The sequence below is a fragment of the Coregonus lavaretus genome, assembly GCF_964263955.1.
Source record: "Coregonus lavaretus genome assembly, chromosome: 18".
NCBI lineage: Eukaryota > Metazoa > Chordata > Actinopteri > Salmoniformes > Salmonidae > Coregonus > Coregonus lavaretus.
In genome coordinates this window covers 4020230-4037594 of record NC_140005.1, presented here as the reverse complement: position 1 = coordinate 4037594, position 17365 = coordinate 4020230, and the positions used below count along the sequence as shown (strand labels likewise).

The 17365-nt window shown below is 48.2% G+C and overlaps 1 protein-coding gene across 1 annotated transcript in view; it reads right to left on the bottom strand.

Annotated features, from left to right (window-relative positions):
* actn1 (actinin, alpha 1) overlaps positions 1-17365 on the bottom strand; it is a 118309-nt gene that overhangs the window by 5471 nt on the left and 95473 nt on the right. The window contains 11 exon segments of the mRNA XM_084181525.1: positions 1949-2029; positions 6070-6216; positions 7232-7411; positions 8724-8858; positions 9211-9393; positions 9892-10032; positions 10291-10399; positions 11375-11525; positions 16179-16281; positions 16283-16363; positions 17242-17358. Of these exon segments, the coding sequence (XP_084037651.1) occupies positions 1949-2029; positions 6070-6216; positions 7232-7411; positions 8724-8858; positions 9211-9393; positions 9892-10032; positions 10291-10399; positions 11375-11525; positions 16179-16281; positions 16283-16363; positions 17242-17358 (1428 nt within the window).

The window sequence follows — 17365 nt, the reverse complement described above, 5'->3', positions numbered from 1 at the left end:
GAGGGGGGATAGAGTGGGGTACAGGGAATGCATTGAGGTAGAGGGGAGATAGAAGGGGGTACAGGGAATACATTGAGGTAGAGGGGGATAGAGGGGGGTACAGGGAATACATTGAAGTAGAGGGGGGATAGAGGGGGTACAGGGAATACATTGAGGTAGAGGGGGGATAGAGGGGGGTACAGGTAATACATTGAGGTAGAGGGGGGATAGAGGGGGTTACAGGGAATACATTGAGGTAGAGGGGGGATAGAAGGGGGTACAGGGAATACATTGAGGTAGAGGGGGGATAGAGGGGGTTACAGGGAATACATTGAGGTAGAGGGGGGATAGAAGGGGGTACAGGGAATACATTGAGGTAGAGGGGGATAGAAGGGGGTACAGGGAATACATTGAGGTAGAGGGGGATAGAGGGGGGTACAGGGAATACATTGAGGTAGAGGGGTAATAGAGGGGGGTACAGGGAATACATTGAGGTAGAGGGGGGATAGAGGGGGTAAAGGGAATATATTGAGATAGAGGGGAGATAGAGGGGGGTACAGGGAATACATTGAGGTAGAGGGGGATAGAGGGGGTACAGGGAATACATTGAGATAGAGGGGGGATAGAGGGGGTACAGGGAATACATTGAGGTAGAGGGGGGATAGAGGGGGTACAGGGAATACATTGAGGTAGAGGGGGGATAGAGGGGGGTACAGGGAATACATTGAGGTAGAGGGGGGATAGAGGGGGTACAGGGAATACATTGAGGTAGAGGGGGGATAGAGGGGGGTACAGGGAATACATTGAGGTAGAGGGGAGATAGAAGGGGGTACAGGGAATACATTGAGGTAGAGGGGGATAGAGGGGGGTACAGGGAATACATTGAGGTAGAGGGGGGATAGAGGGGGTACAGGGAATACATTGAGGTAGAGGGGGGATAGAGGGGGGTACAGGGAATACATTGAGGTAGAGGGGGATAGAAGGGGGTACAGGGAATACATTGAGGTAGAGGGGGGATAGAGGGGGGTACAGGGAATACATTGAGGTAGAGGGGGATAGAGGGGGGTACAGGGAATACATTGAGGTAGAGGGGTAATAGAGGGGGGTACAGGGAATACATTGAGGTAGAGGGGGGATAGAGGGGGTAAAGGGAATATATTGAGATAGAGGGGAGATAGAGGGGGGTACAGGGAATACATTGAGGTAGAGGGGGATAGAGGGGGTACAGGGAATACATTGAGGTAGAGGGGGGATAGAGGGGGTACAGGGAATACATTGAGGTAGAGGGGGGATAGAGGGGGTACAGGGAATACATTGAGGTAGAGGGGGGATAGAGGGGGGTACAGGGAATACATTGAGGTAGAGGGGGGATAGAGGGGGTACAGGGAATACATTGAGGTAGAGGGGGGATAGAGGGGGGTACAGGGAATACATTGAGGTAGAGGGGAGATAGAAGGGGGTACAGGGAATACATTGAGGTAGAGGGGGATAGAGGGGGGTACAGGGAATACATTGAGGTAGAGGGGGGATAGAGGGGGTACAGGGAATACATTGAGGTAGAGGGGGGATAGAGGGGGGTACAGGGAATACATTGAGGTAGAGGGTGGATAGAGGGGGTTACAGTGAATACATTGAGGTAGAGGGGGGATAGAAGGGGGTACAGGGAATACATTGAGGTAGAGGGGGGATAGAGTGGGTTACAGGGAATACATTGAGGTAGAGGGGGGATAGAAGGGGGTACAGGGAATACATTGAGGTAGAGGGGGATAGAGGGGGTACAGGGAATACATTGAGGTAGAGGGGGGATAGAGGGGGGTACAGGGAATACATTGAGGTAGAGGGGGATAGAGGGGGTACAGGGAATACATTGAGGTAGAGGGGGGATAGAGGGGATAAAAGGTACAAAACAAAGAGAACAAAACAACATTGTTAACCAAAGGCCCCTGCAGGGTGGAGCTGTGTTCAGTACCTGTGCATCGTTGGCGATATCGAAGCCCAGACTGATCAGGCAGGCCTTGAACTCCTCAGCCCCCAGAGTGCCCGAGTGGTCCTGGGGGTGTCAGGTGCGGTAGGGGGCCAGGTGTGAAGGGCCAGTTGTGCCAGGTGTGAAAATCCAGGTAGGGTCCCAGGCCAGGTGTAACAGGTGTGAAGGGCCAGGTATGGGGCCAGGTATGGGGCCAGGCCATGTGGAGGTGTGTCAGGTGGAGCAGGGTGAAGCCACAGTTCATGCAGCACAGCACACATGGAACGGGTGTGTCAGAGCGGTGTCAGTGAAGGGGTGGGGTGAAGTAGTCAGGAGGGGTAGGGTGGATAGGAGAGGGTAGGGGTGTGTCATGCAGAAAGAGGGGGGGGGGGGGGGGGGGGTTGGGGATGGGGTGGATGGTTGATAAGGGGTCGGGGATAGGGGTGGATGGTTGATAAAGGGTCGGGGATATGGGTGGATGGTTGATAAGGGGTCGGAGATAGGGGTGGACGGTTGATAAGGGGTTGGAGATAGGGGTGGACGGTTGATAAGGGGTTGGGGATAGGGGTGGGTGGTTGATAAGGGGTTGGGCCATGGGTGGGTGGTTGATAAGGGGTCGGGGATAGGGGTGGATGGTTGATAAGGGGTTGGAGATAGGGGTGGACGGTTGATAAGGGGTTGGAGATAGGGGTGGACGGTTGATAAGGGGTTGGGGATATGGGTGGATGGTTGATAAGGGGTCGGAGATAGGGGTGGACGGTTGATAAGGGGTTGGGGATAGGGGTGGATGGTTGATAAGGGGTTGGGGATATGGGTGGATGGTTGATAAGGGGTCGGAGATAGGGGTGGACGGTTGATAAGATGTTGGAGATAGGGGTGGATGGTTGATAAGGGGTTGGGGATATGGGTGGATGGTTGATAAGGGGTCGGAGATAGGGGTGGACGGTTGATAAGGGGTTGGAGATAGGGGTGGACGGTTGATAAGGGGTTGGGGATATGGGTGGATGGTTGATAAGGGGTCGGAGATAGGGGTGGACGGTTGATAAGGGGTTGGAGATAGGGGTGGATGGTTGATAAGGGGTTGGGGATAGGGGTGGATGGTTGATAAGGGGTTGGGGATGGGGTGGATGGTTGATAAGGGGTTGGGGTTAGGGGTGGATGGTTGATAAGGGGTTGGGGATAGGGGTGGATGGTTGATAAGGGGTTGGGGTTAGGGGTGGACGGTTGATAAGGGGTTGGGGATAGGGGTGGATGGTTGATAAGGGGTTGGGGTTAGGGGTGGATGGTTGATAAGGGGTTGGGGATAGGGGTGGGTGGTTGATAAGGAGTTGGGGATAGGGGTGGATGGTTGATAAGGGGTTGGGGATAGGGGTGGATGGTTGATAAGGGGATGGGGTTAGGGGTGGATGGTTGATAAGGGGTCGGGGATAGGGGTGGATGGTTGATAAGGAGTTGGGGATAGGGGTGGATGGTTGATAAGGGGTTGGGGATAGGGGTGGATGGTTGATAAGGGGTTGGGGTTAGGGGTGGATGGTTGATAAGGGGTCGGGGATAGGGGTGGATGGTTGATAAGGGGTTGGGGATAGGGGTGGATGGTTGATAAGGGGTTGGGGTTAGGGGTGGATGGTTGATAAGGGGTCGGGGATAGGGGTGGATGGTTGATAAGGGGTCGGGGATAGGGGTGGGTGGTTGATAAGGGGTTGGGGATAGGGGTGGGTGGTTGATAAGGGGTCGGGGATAGGGGTGGATGGTTGATAAGGGGTTGGGCCATGGGTGGGTGGTTGATAAGGGGTCGGGGATAGGGGTGGATGGTTGATAAGGTGTTGGGGATAGGGGTGGATGGTTGATAAGGGGTTGGGGTTAGGGGTGGACGGTTGATAAGGGGTTGGGGATAGGGGTGGATGGTTGATAAGGGGTTGGGGTTAGGGGTGGATGGTTGATAAGGGGTTGGGGATAGGGGTGGGTGGTTGATAAGGAGTTGGGGATAGGGGTGGATGGTTGATAAGGGGTTGGGGATAGGGGTGGATGGTTGATAAGGGGATGGGGTTAGGGGTGGATGGTTGATAAGGGGTCGGGGATAGGGGTGGATGGTTGATAAGGAGTTGGGGATAGGGGTGGATGGTTGATAAGGGGTTGGGGATAGGGGTGGATGGTTGATAAGGGGTTGGGGTTAGGGGTGGATGGTTGATAAGGGGTCGGGGATAGGGGTGGATGGTTGATAAGGGGTTGGGGATAGGGGTGGATGGTTGATAAGGGGTTGGGGTTAGGGGTGGATGGTTGATAAGGGGTCGGGGATAGGGGTGGATGGTTGATAAGGGGTCGGGGATAGGGGTGGGTGGTTGATAAGGGGTTGGGGATAGGGGTGGGTGGTTGATAAGGGGTCGGGGATAGGGGTGGATGGTTGATAAGGGGTTGGGGATAGGGGTGGGTGGTTGATAAGGGGTTGGGGATAGGGGTGGATGGTTGATAAGGGGTTGGGGATAGGGGTGGGTGGTTGATAAGGGGTTGGGGATATGGGTGGATGGTTGATAAGGGGTCGGAGATAGGGGTGGACGGTTGATAAGGGGTTGGGGATAGGGGTGGATGGTTGATAAGGGGTTGGGGATAGGGGTGGGTGGTTGATAAGGGGTTGGGGATAGGGGTGGGTGGTTGATAAGGGGTTGGGGATAGGGGTGGATGGTTGATAAGGGGTTGGGGATAGGGGTGGGTGGTTGATAAGGGGTTGGGGCCATGCACAAGAAGAGACAGAGAACACAACAGTGTACAAACGTTAGGACCTTACAGTGAGGAGCTGTAGCTGTGACACACTGCTGTGTTTGGCCAGTGACAGGACATTCATTCAGAGGTGTTCGGTACAGTGTGGCAGGCAGACTTTACAGTACAGGGCCTTGTGTAATGGTATGCGACAGGCTATCATTCATACATCATAGTTTGGAAAACCCCGGCATATTTTCCCCTTAGTCTGAGACGTGACTGTAAAACCTCGTAACGCCATAGGGATGGATACACTCTACAGCCATGTCTCAGGGAAAAGTTGTCCTTACATATCTGTCTCCAATAGACTCCACATCAAAGAGAAAACCTCATTAACTCATAACTGCCCTAAAAAAAATGGATTTGTATTAAATGCTGCCTCATGGTGACAGAGTGGAAAAACGTGACAGATATCCCCAAGAATAGAAAGACAGACACTAGAACCGTTTCCCCTTAGGACTCCTTATTGACTGAGGCTATTGACTGATGAACAATAGGGGTGGCTATGGAAGAATGCATGAGGTCATGGAGAAATGTAATGGTGGAGTCTAGCTATCAAGGCTCGGTTGGGGATATGGAGGAGTGTAGGAAGGAGGAGGAGGGGAGGAGGAGGGGAGGAGAAGGGGAGGAGGGGAGGAGGAAGGAGGAGGAGGGGAGGAGAAGGGGAGGAGGAGGGGAGGAGAAGGGGAGGAGAAGTGTGTAAGATAAATAAAAACTCCTCCATCCATCCATAATAGGAGGTGTTCTGTTCTTGATACTGAGCTACTGATGTAAACACTGTGGTCTGGGAGGAGGTGGGGGGGGGGAGAGGATAGGAGGGGAGGGGAGGGGGAGGGGAGGAGGAGAGGGAGGAGGGGGGAGGAAAGGAAGGGAGGGGGAGAGGAAGGGAGGGGGTGGAGAAGTGGGACGGATGGGGGCTAGGGGCTGCAAAAAGCTAGGGAGAATGTCTTCTGAGAGGAACAGTATATTTGGTGTCCTGAGGTTTGCTCCCATCAGTGGAGTAGGAGTAAGGTGATCTTATCCTCTCCCCTCATATACTCACATTTCTCTTCATCAACAAATAGATCAACTTAAATTAGTTCAACACCACTATCGATGTTATCAGTTGATCAACACTGATTATCTACATGATGCAAAAACAAACCCTTCATAAGTCCCCTAGTTTGTTAGTCCCACTATATGAGAGGATTAACATGGTCCAATGACCCACAACAAACTATCCTCTCTTACCTCAACCTCCTGGCTTTGCTGATGTGGCCTACATATGTGGAAAACGCATTGTTTATAACACTATTCCGATCCCTACTATTTAGTAGGTAGACAATGAGTGTACTGTAAAACCTCTTCCTCCCTGCATTCTCTGTGAAACTGACCCTGTCGAAGTGGTTGAAGGAGGCTCTGAACTCGTTCATCTGGTCCTGGCTGATGCCCTTGGCGTCCCTCGTCAGAATCTGGTTCTCGATCTCATTGATGGTTCTGGCGATGGTGGTCAGGAGCTGCTCCCAGCCCACACGGATATGCTGCAGGGGGGGGGGGGTAAGACCCAAGATTGTCATCGTAAGGTCACACATTCAAAAACGTATTCTGAAGGTTCTCTAGTTGTCAATAAGAATTGTACCCGATCTCGATATGTCAAAGCAAACATTGTTCCCAGTATGGTGGATATTTGTGAGAGGCATTGACATGTTGAAAGCACCGAGCTGTCTGTTTAAACGACTGGCACACAGCTCAGACACCCATGCATACCCCACAAGACATGCCACCAGAGGTCTCTTCACAGTCCCCAAGTCCAGAACAGACTATGGGAGACACACAGTACTACATAGAGCCACGACTACACGGAACTCTATTCCACATCACGTAACTGATGCAAGCAGTAGAATCAGATTTAAAAAAACAGATAAAAATACACCTTATGGAACAGCGGGGACTGTGAAGAGACACACACAAGGGTATAGACACATGCATACACACTATACACTATACACACACGTACACATGGATGTTGTGTTGTAGATATGTGGTAGTGGAGTATGGGCCTGAGGGCACACACTTAGTGTGTTGTGAATTCTGTAATGAATGTATTGTAATGTTTTTAAAATTGTATAACTGCCTTACTTTTGCCGGACCCCAGGAAGAGTAGCTGCTGCCTTGGCAGGAACTAATGGGGATCCATAATAAACCCCAGGAAGAGTAGCTGCTGCCTTGGCAGGAACTAATGGGGATCCATAATAAACCCCAGGAAGAGTAGCTGCTGCCTTGGCAGGAACTAATGGGGATCCATAATAAACCCCAGGAAGAGTAGCTGCTGCCTTGGCAGGAACTAATGGGGATCCATAATAAACCCCAGGAAGAGTAGCTGCTGCCTTGGCAGGAACTAATGGGGATCCATAATAAACCCCAGGAAGAGTAGCTGCTGCCTTGGCAGGAACTAATGGGGATCCATAATAAACCCCAGGAAGAGTAGCTGCTGCCTTGGCAGGAACTAATGGGGATCCATAATAAATACAGATATAATCTAATTGACTTTATTACCTCCATGGTGTAGTTGGTGTGCTTGTTGTCGAAGATCAGAGCTTCCTGGATCAGCTGGTGGTCTCCCTCCAATTGGTCGATCTTTGGCTTGTAGTTGACAATGTTCTTCTCGTATTGGCGGAGGTGGGTCAGCTGATCCTCCAGGGTTCCGTGCATCTCGATGGAGATACGACCAATCTCCTACAGACAGAGAAACATGGAGGAGGAGGGTGGTTCAGCAAAAACCAACTGGAGAACCGTGTAGCTCAGTTGGTAGAGCATGGCGCTTGCAACGCCAGGGTTGTGGGTTCGATTCCCACGGGGGACCAGTATGAAAAATGTATGCACTCACTAACTGTATGTCTCTCTGGATAAGAGCGTCTGCTAAAATGACTCAAATGTAGAATAGAGAGAATGTTTGAGTTAAACCATTCACCTGAGTATGAAAACAGCCATAGGAGAGGGAGGGTTAAAACCCAACTGGAGAGACTTGAGACTAGAGAACAGAAACTGTTTGAATTGGTTTGTGAAAAACAGGCATGAGAACAAAGAACCAAAACTGCTCTGGTCTGTCTCCTACCGGTCATCATCTCACCTCTAACCGGGCCCCAGGCCGACCGCTCCCATCTAAACCAGCACCTCTCTCTGAGACCCTATGAGGTGGCACACTTTTTCATTGTGGTCCTTCCAGCCGGATGGCAGGGTCTGGTAATATGAGATGTGGGTTGTACAGCCAGGATACCAGTGTTGTAGTCAAGTCACTAAACCTCAAGTCCAAGTTCAGTCACAAGTCCCTAGCATTCAGAGTCCTTTATTCTGAGTCCAAGTCCAGTCACAAGTCCCTAGCATTCAGAGTCCTTTATTCTGAGTCCAAGTCCAGTCACAAGTCCCTAGCATTCAGAGTCCTTTATTCTGAGTCCAAGTCCAGTCACAGGTCCCTAGCATTCAGAGTCCTTTATTCTGAGTCCAAGTCCAGTCACAAGTCCCTAGCATTCAGAGTCCTTTATTCTGAGTCCAAGTCCAGTCACAGGTCCCTAGCATTCAGAGTCCTTTATTCTGAGTCCAAGTCCAGTCACAAGTCCCTAGCATTCAGAGTCCTTTATTCTGAGTCCAAGTCCAGTCACAAGTCCCTAGCATTCAGAGTCCTTTATTCTGAGTCCAAGTCCAGTCACAAGTCCCTAGCATTCAGAGTCCTTTATTCTGAGTCCAAGTCCAGAACTGGAGTACTACAACATTACAGGACATTACAGTGCAGTGTTCTGATATTGATGGAAATCCCTCAAAGGAACCTTTGGAGACAGTAAGTTCTAATACCAGTACTAATGGTAATCTCTGCTCTGCTCTACCTGGACTTTGGACCATAGAAAAATAATTAATAGAACATTCTGGTTCTCTACTCTGGGTCACCTCCATTTTGGTTTGGATCCAGGGCCCGACGACGTTGGCCTGGTTGGGTTAGGGGCAAAGGTTAGAGCTAAGGGGGTTAGGTCTAGGATAAAGTGTGTGGACTGACCTCCATCTTGGTCTGGATCCAGGGCCCGATGACGTTGGCCTGGTTGGCGAACTGCCTGCGGAGACGCTCGTTGTTCTGCTGCCGGGCGTGCTCTTCGATCAGAGCCTGATCCCTCTGGGGCACCAGCTGTCTCACCTGGGGGGGGGGGGGGGGGTGACAGACAAGGGGACAGACACCTAGTTAGAGCCATGATGGCTCCTTTTATCTCACCCTCTGCTCCCTAAGTACCAGCTCTACCTAGGTCACCTGGTGAGGTTTAACACCCGGACACTAGATGGTACAGTATTAAAAAATGTATGCACTCACTAACTGTAAGTCGCTCTGGATAAGAGCATCTGCTAAATGACTAAAATGTCAAATGTACCTAGGTCACCTGGTGAGGTTTAACACCCGATGCGATGATAATAAGTCCAGGAATCCTCCAACTAGGATTTCTGGAGAACCTTGGAATTTTGGGAGTGTTACCGGACTCTAGTTGCTAGTGTACCTTGTCCCACTTGGCGTTGATCTCCTGAGGGTTGATGGTGGTGTAGGGGTTGGTGCCGGCCATGTTCACATGGTAGGTGGCCACTATCTTGGCGATCTCATTGTGAATGCCCAGAATGGCACCGCGTTCCTTATCCGCCTCAGGGAGAGTGGCTTTAAACTGCTCATGGGCTGTACTGAGACCCTGGGAGGGAGAGAGAGAGATACACAGGCACACACACACACACACACACACACACACACACACACACACACACACACACACACACACACACACACACACACACACACACACACACACACAGGCATACACACGCACACACACACACACATACACACACACACACACACACACAGGCATACACACAGGCATACACACACACACACACACACACACACACAGGCATACACACACACACACACACACACAGGCATACACACACACACACACACACACACACACACAGGCATACACACACACACAGGCATACACACACACACACACACACACACAGGAGTACACACACACACACACACACACACACACAGGCATACACACACACACACACACACAGGCATACACAAACGCACACACACAGGCATACACAACCGCACACACACGATCAAAACATGCCAAGAATTGTGTTTTTAAATCTGTGTGTGTGTGTGTATGTGCGCTAACCTGAATCTCCTCTATGGTGTGGACGATGAAGGTGTCCTGCAGGTCCTCCATGGCGCCCTCCATCCAGTTGTTGAACGGAGCAGCTCGTTTGGCAAACTCGAGATATAACTGGTCTATGGTCTCCAGAAGCTTCTCAGTTCTCTGTTTCAGACACACACAGAGAGAGAGAGAAAGAAAACAGTCGGTGCATTGTTAGGCTGGGAGCAAGAACAAAGTGAATTGACTGCATTGAACACAAGGACATCAGATGAGAATGACCTATGTAGCTCAAAGCTGGGGCAATGTTTATAGTACATGGTCCCAGTCAAATAAATGAATCAAATATTTCCTATAGTCAGTATTGGACAGCCATTCCTTTGAGCCCGTCTGAGGGGCTTGGGCTCTGGCCTCCCTCAGTACCTGCAGGGCCTCGCTTCGTTTCTGGGTCAGGGCTCCTAGGGCATCCCATTGGTCGCATATCCTCTGGCATCGAGCATTCACACTGGGGGAGTCATAGTAGTCTAGCTCACTGGGGGACAAGACAGAGAGACGTTAAAACAGCCCTATAACCACGTTATAACAGCCCTATAACCACGTTATAACAGCTCTATAACCATGTTATAACAGCCCTATAACCACGTTATAACAGCCCTATAACCACCATGTTATAACAGCCCTATAACCACGTTATAACAGCCCTATAACCACCATGTTATAACAGCCCTATAACCACCATGTTATAACAGCCCTATAACCACGTTATAACAGCCCTATAACAGAGTTAGAACAGCCCTATAACCATGTTATAACAGCCCTATAACCACGTTATAACAGCCCTATAACAGTTAGAACAGCCCTATAACCATGTTATAACAGCCCTATAACCATATATAACCATGTTATAACAGCCCTATAACCATGTTATAACCACTATAACATGTTATAACAGCCCTATAACCACGTTATAACAGCCCTCCTATAACCATGTTATAACAGCCCTATAACCACGTTATAACAGCCCTATAACCACGTTATAACAGCCCTCCTATAACCATGTTATAACAGCCCTATAACCACGTTATAACAGCCCTCCTATAACCATGTTATAACAGCCCTATAACCATGTTATACCATCCCCTTTGTAAAGATAGTGGAGGAAAGATAGCGATTGAAACTGCCAAACAACCCTGTGAGTGTGCACAGATTTTCTAATTGGACAGTTAGATGATTGTTACTACTGTGGTTATCTGTTTTGCCGTTATTGATCTCTTACAAAGTATACCTCCCTCCCTCCCTCCCTCCCTCCCTCCCTCCCTCCTTTAACTCCTATGCGATGGCTGCTATCTGCTCCACTCTGTCCTGGTGAGCGGGCAGATCACTGTACACCCCTCCCTCCCTCCCTCCCTCCCTCCCTCCCTCCCTCCCTCTCTCCCTCTCTCCCTCCCTCCCTCCCTCCCTCCCTCCCTCCCTCCCTCCCTCCCTCCCTCCCTCCCTCCCCCCTTACTTTAACTCCTGTGCGATGGCAGCTATCTGCTCTACGCGGTCCTGGTGCGCAGCCAGGTCGCTCTCGAAGGCCTCATGTTTCTTCAGCAGAGCCTTGATCTCAGACAGAGAGGCCGTCTCAAAGTCCCGCGCCTGCAGCATCTCCTCCTTACCTGCAGGGGGAGACGGAGACACACATCACACATCACAGACATCACACATCAATATAAAGGGCCAATGGAAAATTGATAAAGTAAGTACACTAATACAGAATCTACAGTATGTTGAACAAAACCAGATAAAAGAGGACATGATACATGTTTAAGGTGCTGCACACAGTGATCTTAAATTCCATATCAAATCATTTATGGGTAAAAATTAAAGGGGCAATCTGCAGTTTCTACTGTACATCCAGTTTTGGACGTATAAATTAATGATGTGTACTCATTGATTCTTGATAAATATAACTTAGAAATGTCTCATGAGCTTAGTTCAACTGTCGTACCCCTATCAGAACCCAAAATATAAGCTTGTTTTTACTTCAATGTTTGTAAACAAAGTAAATGTAAACAAACACTGTATAGTCCTTATCTGTTTAATGGACCTACTGTAAGTAGCCTACACACAGCCGAGACAGAAAGGTGGATGTGGTCAGAGACCCACTAAAGCAGCACCGCCCCCTCAAGTTTCTGAGCCTGCCTGGCAGGGTTGGTCCAATAAAACCAATGTCCCCTGATGGGAGAGCATTATATACAAGGAAATTCTCAAAGCTGCTAATGAGAACCTTGACGACCTTGTACCTAGCCGGTGGGGATTCCGGTGGGGTACCCCCACCCAGGTAGTGGCAGTGCTGGCAACACTGGCTGCAGTAACCCATGGGGAGGGGGTCACACTCGGACAATCGAAGAAGGGGGCATATTATTGTGGCCCTGGTGGCACAAAATAATCAAAAGGTCTGACTGCACAGAGATGCTTGGGAAAATGGTTACAACGGGGGACCAGCGTGTGTGTGTTTCAGGGGAAGGGGGTGGATCTGATCTCCATCACTTAGGAATTGACAATGGTTCATCAAATCTTCCCATTTTTGCCAGTTTTTGCTAAAAGAATAATTGCTTGCCAAAAATGTAATTTTTGTAATGGTTAGAGGTAACAATCCTTTGCATGAACTGCCTACATTATTACGAATATTATTTGTTAATTATGGAAAATAGGATAAACAGGATTTTTTATATATTTATAAATATTATTTATATATATATATATATATACATACAGTGGGGAGAACAAGTATTTGATACACTGCCGATTTTGCAGGTTTTCCTACTTACAAAGCATGTAGAGGTCTGTAATTGTTATCATAGGTACACTTCAACTGTGAGAGACGGAATCTAAAACAAAAATCCAGAAAATCACATTGTATGATTTTTAAGTAATTAATTTGCATTTTATTGCATGACATAAGTATTTGATACATCAGAAAAGCATAACTTAATATTTGGTACAGAAACCTTTGTTTGCAATTACAGAGATCATACGTTTCCTGTAGGTCTTGACCAGGTTTGCACACACTGCAGCAGGGATTTTGGCCCACTCCTCCATACAGACCTTCTCCAGATCCTTCAGGTTTCGGGGCTGTCGCTGGGCAACACGGACTTTCAGCTCCCTCCAAAGATTTTCTATTGGGTTCAGGTCTGGAGACTGGCTAGGCCACTCCAGGACCTTGAGATGCTTCTTCCGGAGCCACTCCTTAGTTGCCCTGGCTGTGTGTTTTGGGTCGTTGTCATGCTGGAAGACCCAGCCACGACCCATCTTCAATGCTCTTACTGAGGGAAGGAGGTTGTTGGCCAAGATCTCGCGATACATGGCCCATCCATCCTCCCCGCAATACGGTGCAGTTGTCCTGTCCCCTTTGCAGAAAAGCATCCCCAAAGAATGATGTTTCCACCTCCATGCTTCACGGTTGTGATGGTGTTCTTGGGGTTGTACTCATCCTTCTTCTTCCTCCAAACACGGCGAGTGGAGTTTAGACCAAAAAACTATATTTTTGTCTCATCAGACCACATGACCTTCTCCCATTCCTCCTCTGGATCATCCAGATGGTCATTGCCAAACTTCAGACGGGCCTGGACATGCGCTGGCTTGAGCAGGGGGACCTTGCGTGCGCTGCAGGATTTTAATCCATGACGGCGTAGTGTGTTACTAATGGTTTTCTTTGAGACTGTGGTCCCAGCTCTCTTCAGGTCATTGACCAGGTCCTGTCGTGTAGTTCTGGGCTGATCCCTCACCTTCCTCATGATCATTGATGCCCCACGAGGTGAGATCTTGCATGGAGCCCCAGACCGAGGGTGATTGACCGTCATTTTGAACTTCTTCCATTTTCTAATAATTGCGCCAACAGTTGTTGCCTTCTCACCAAGCTGCTTGCCTATTGTCCTGTAGCCCATCCCAGCCTTGTGCAGGTCTACAATTTTATCCCTGATGTCCTTACACAGCTCTCTGGTATTGGCCATTGTGGAGAGGTTGGAGTCTGTTTGATTGAGTGTGTGTACAGGTGTCTTTTATACAGGTAACGAGTTCAAACAGGTGCAGTTAATACAGGTAATGAGTGGAGAACAGGAGGGCTTCTTAAAGAAAAACGAACAGGTCTGTGAGAGCCGGAATTCTTACTGGTTTGTAGGTGATCAAATACTTATGTCATGCAATAAAATGCAAATGAATTACTTAAAAATCATACAATGTGATTTTCTGGATTTTTGTTTTAGATTCCGTCTCTCACAGTTGAAGTATACCTATGATAAAAAACTTACAGACCACTACATTCTTTGTAAGTAGGAAAACCTGCAAAATCGGCAGTGTATCAAATACTTGTTCTCCCCACTGTATATATTATATATATTTTTTATATACAGTACCAGTCAAAGGTTTGGACACACCTACTCATTCAAGGGTTTTTCTTTATTTTAACTATTTTCTACATTGTAGAATAATAGTGAAGACATCAAAACTCATGTAGTAACCAAAAAAGTGTTAAACAAATCTAAATATATTTTATATTTGAGATTCTTCAAATAGCCACCCTTTGCCTTGACTGCTTTGCACACTCTTGGCATTCTCTCAACCAGCTTCACCTGGAAAGCTTTTCCAACAGTCTTGAAGGAGTTCCCACATATGCTGAGCACTTGTTGGCTGCTTTTCCTTCACTCTGCGGTCCGACTCATCCCAAACCATCTCAATTGGGTTGAGATCGGGGGATTGTGGAGGCCAGGTCATCTGATGCAGCACTCCATCACTCTCCTTCATGTTAAATAGCCCTTACACAGCCTGGAGGTGTGTTGGGTCATTGTCCTGTTGAAAACCAAATGATTGTCCCACTAAGCCCAATCCAGATGGGATGGTGTATTGCTGCAGAATGCTGTGGTAGCCATGCTGGTTATGTGTGCCTTGAATTCTATATAAATCACAGTCAGTGTCACCAGCAAAGCACCCCCACACCATAACACCTCCTCCTCTATGCTTTACGGTGGGAAATTCACATGCAGAGATCATCCGTTCACCCACACCGCGTCTCACAAAGACATGGCGGTTGGAACCAAAAATCTCCAATTTGGACACCAGATCAAAGGACACATTTCCACCAGTCTAATGTCCATTGCTCGTGTTTCTTGGCCCAAGCAAGTCTCTTCTTCTTATTGGTGTCCTTTAGTAGTGGTTTCTTTGCTGCAATTCGACCATGAAGGCCTGATTCACACAGTCTCCTCTGAACAGTTGATGTTGAGATGTGTTTGAACTCTGTGAAGCATTTATTTGGGCTGCAATTTCTGAGGCTGGTAACTCTAATGAACTTATCCTCTGCAGCAGAGGTAACTCTGGGTCTTCCATTCCTGTGGCGGTCCTCATGAAAGCCAGTTTCATCATAGCGCTTGATGTTTTTTGCGACTGCACTTGAAGAAACTTTCAAAGTTCTTGAAATGTTCCGTATTGACTGACCTTCATGTCTTAACGTAATAATGGCCTGTTGTTTCTCTTTTCTTATTGAGCTGTTCTTGCCATATATGGACTTGGTATTTTACCAAATAGGACTATCTTCTGTATACCCCCCCTACCTTGTCACAACACAACTGATTGGCTCAAACGCATTAAGAAGGAAAGAAATTCCACAAATTAACTTTTAAGAAGGCACACCTGTTAATTGAAATGCATTCCAGGTGACTACCTCATGAAGCTGGTTGAGAGAATGCCAAGAGTGTGCAAAGCTGTCATCGAGGCAAAGGGTGGCTATTTGAAGAATCTAAAATCTAAAATATATTTTGATTTGTTTAACACTTTTTTGGTTACTACATGTTCCATACATGTTATTTAATAGTTTCGATGTCTTCACTATTATTCTACAATGTAGAACATAGTAAAAATATTGAAAAACCCTTGAATTAATAGGTGTGTCCAAACTTTTGACTGGTACTGTATATATAAATATATTTACCCCAAAAAAATATATGGGGGATTGGAAATGATGCGGACAATTACGTTGATGGAAGCCACAATCTATCTGCAATATTAAAGCTGATCTAACCCCCTAAAAAAATAATAAAATACAAATATAACACTATATATTCTCAAAACATGGTTAAAACTAAAATGTTGATATCATGGATGATCAGTCCTTAAATCCATAGCTATGTATATGAATTGGCGAGTGGCCGAAACAGTGGCGAGGAAGAGTTTTGTTATTGTTTTAACTGCGGATTGCCCCTTAAAGTCACTTATAATGTTTGTTTTCAATTAAAATGATCAAAAGGAAATAGAAGTGCTTAGCCTTGCTCTGGTACCTTCAGTCCAGGTTTCGTGGATGGCTGCTTTCTGCCGAAACTTCTCGGCCAGGTGGTCGAGTCTCTCCAGCCGACGGATTTCGTTGAGGAGCCACTCCTCATAAACCCTTCTCCGCCCCCTCCAGACCGCCCCACGCGTTAGAGACGTCCTGCACAGAAATAGAGTTGGACCTCGGCTTGTGCTGCTAAAGAACATAACTTAAAGAATATTTCTGTGAGTTGCAGGTTTCCCTTTTCCCAGTTCTACTGAACAGAGACACTGTAACACACAACCAAACAGACAGGATCCAGCATCAGCATCAGCATCAGCGTCAGCGTGGTAGACAGAGTAAGCATGTGAAGACAGAGAGAGAGAAAGAGAGAAAGAGAGGGGAGAGAAAGAGATAGAAAGAGAGGGAGGGAGAGAGAAAGAGAGAGGGAGAGAGAGTTAGAGAGAGAGAGAGGGGAGAGAGAGAGGGAGAGAGAGAGGGGAGAGAGAGGGGGAGAGAGAGAGACAGCGAGAGAGAGAGAGAGCGAGAGAGAGAGAGAGGGGGGGGGCGAGAGAGGGGGAGAGAGAGAGAGAGACAGCAAGAGAGAGAGAGGGGGGGGGCGAGAGAGTGAGAGAGCGAGAGAGAGAGAGGGGGGGTAGAGAGAGACAGAGAGAGAGAGAGAGAGAGAGAGAGAGAGAGAGAGAAGGAGAGAGAGAGAGAGAGAGAGAGAGAGAGAGAGACACAGCGAGAGAGCGAGAGAGAGGTATGTGTTTAGTGCACTATGTAGTATACCAACTAGCTACATACTGACCAACTTTCCCTCAGAAGGCTGAAGGCAGCATGTTGCTCAGCCTCAGCTTGGTCTGCAGGGTGTTGAAGTTAATCTCCAGCTGGCACTTCTCCTGGACCTTAATATCATAGTAAAAACACACATCATTTAACAGTCACACTTGCATACATTTTTCGTATTATTATTAAACCGTTGTCTCTTTTAAAAGGTCAACCCTCCTTCATACAACACAAAATACAGAATAAGGAATTAGTGACACGATTATAACAATCCAAGTGGGCGTTGGCCCCAGCGGGAATCAAACCTTTGGGGGTTTGTGTTGGCGGCGATAGTCCCTGAAGTCCTCCAGCTTCTGCTGCATAGCCTGCATGGTGTTCTCTGGGGCACGGTTCTCCAGCCAGGGGATGGTGCGACGGATCCACTCCAAG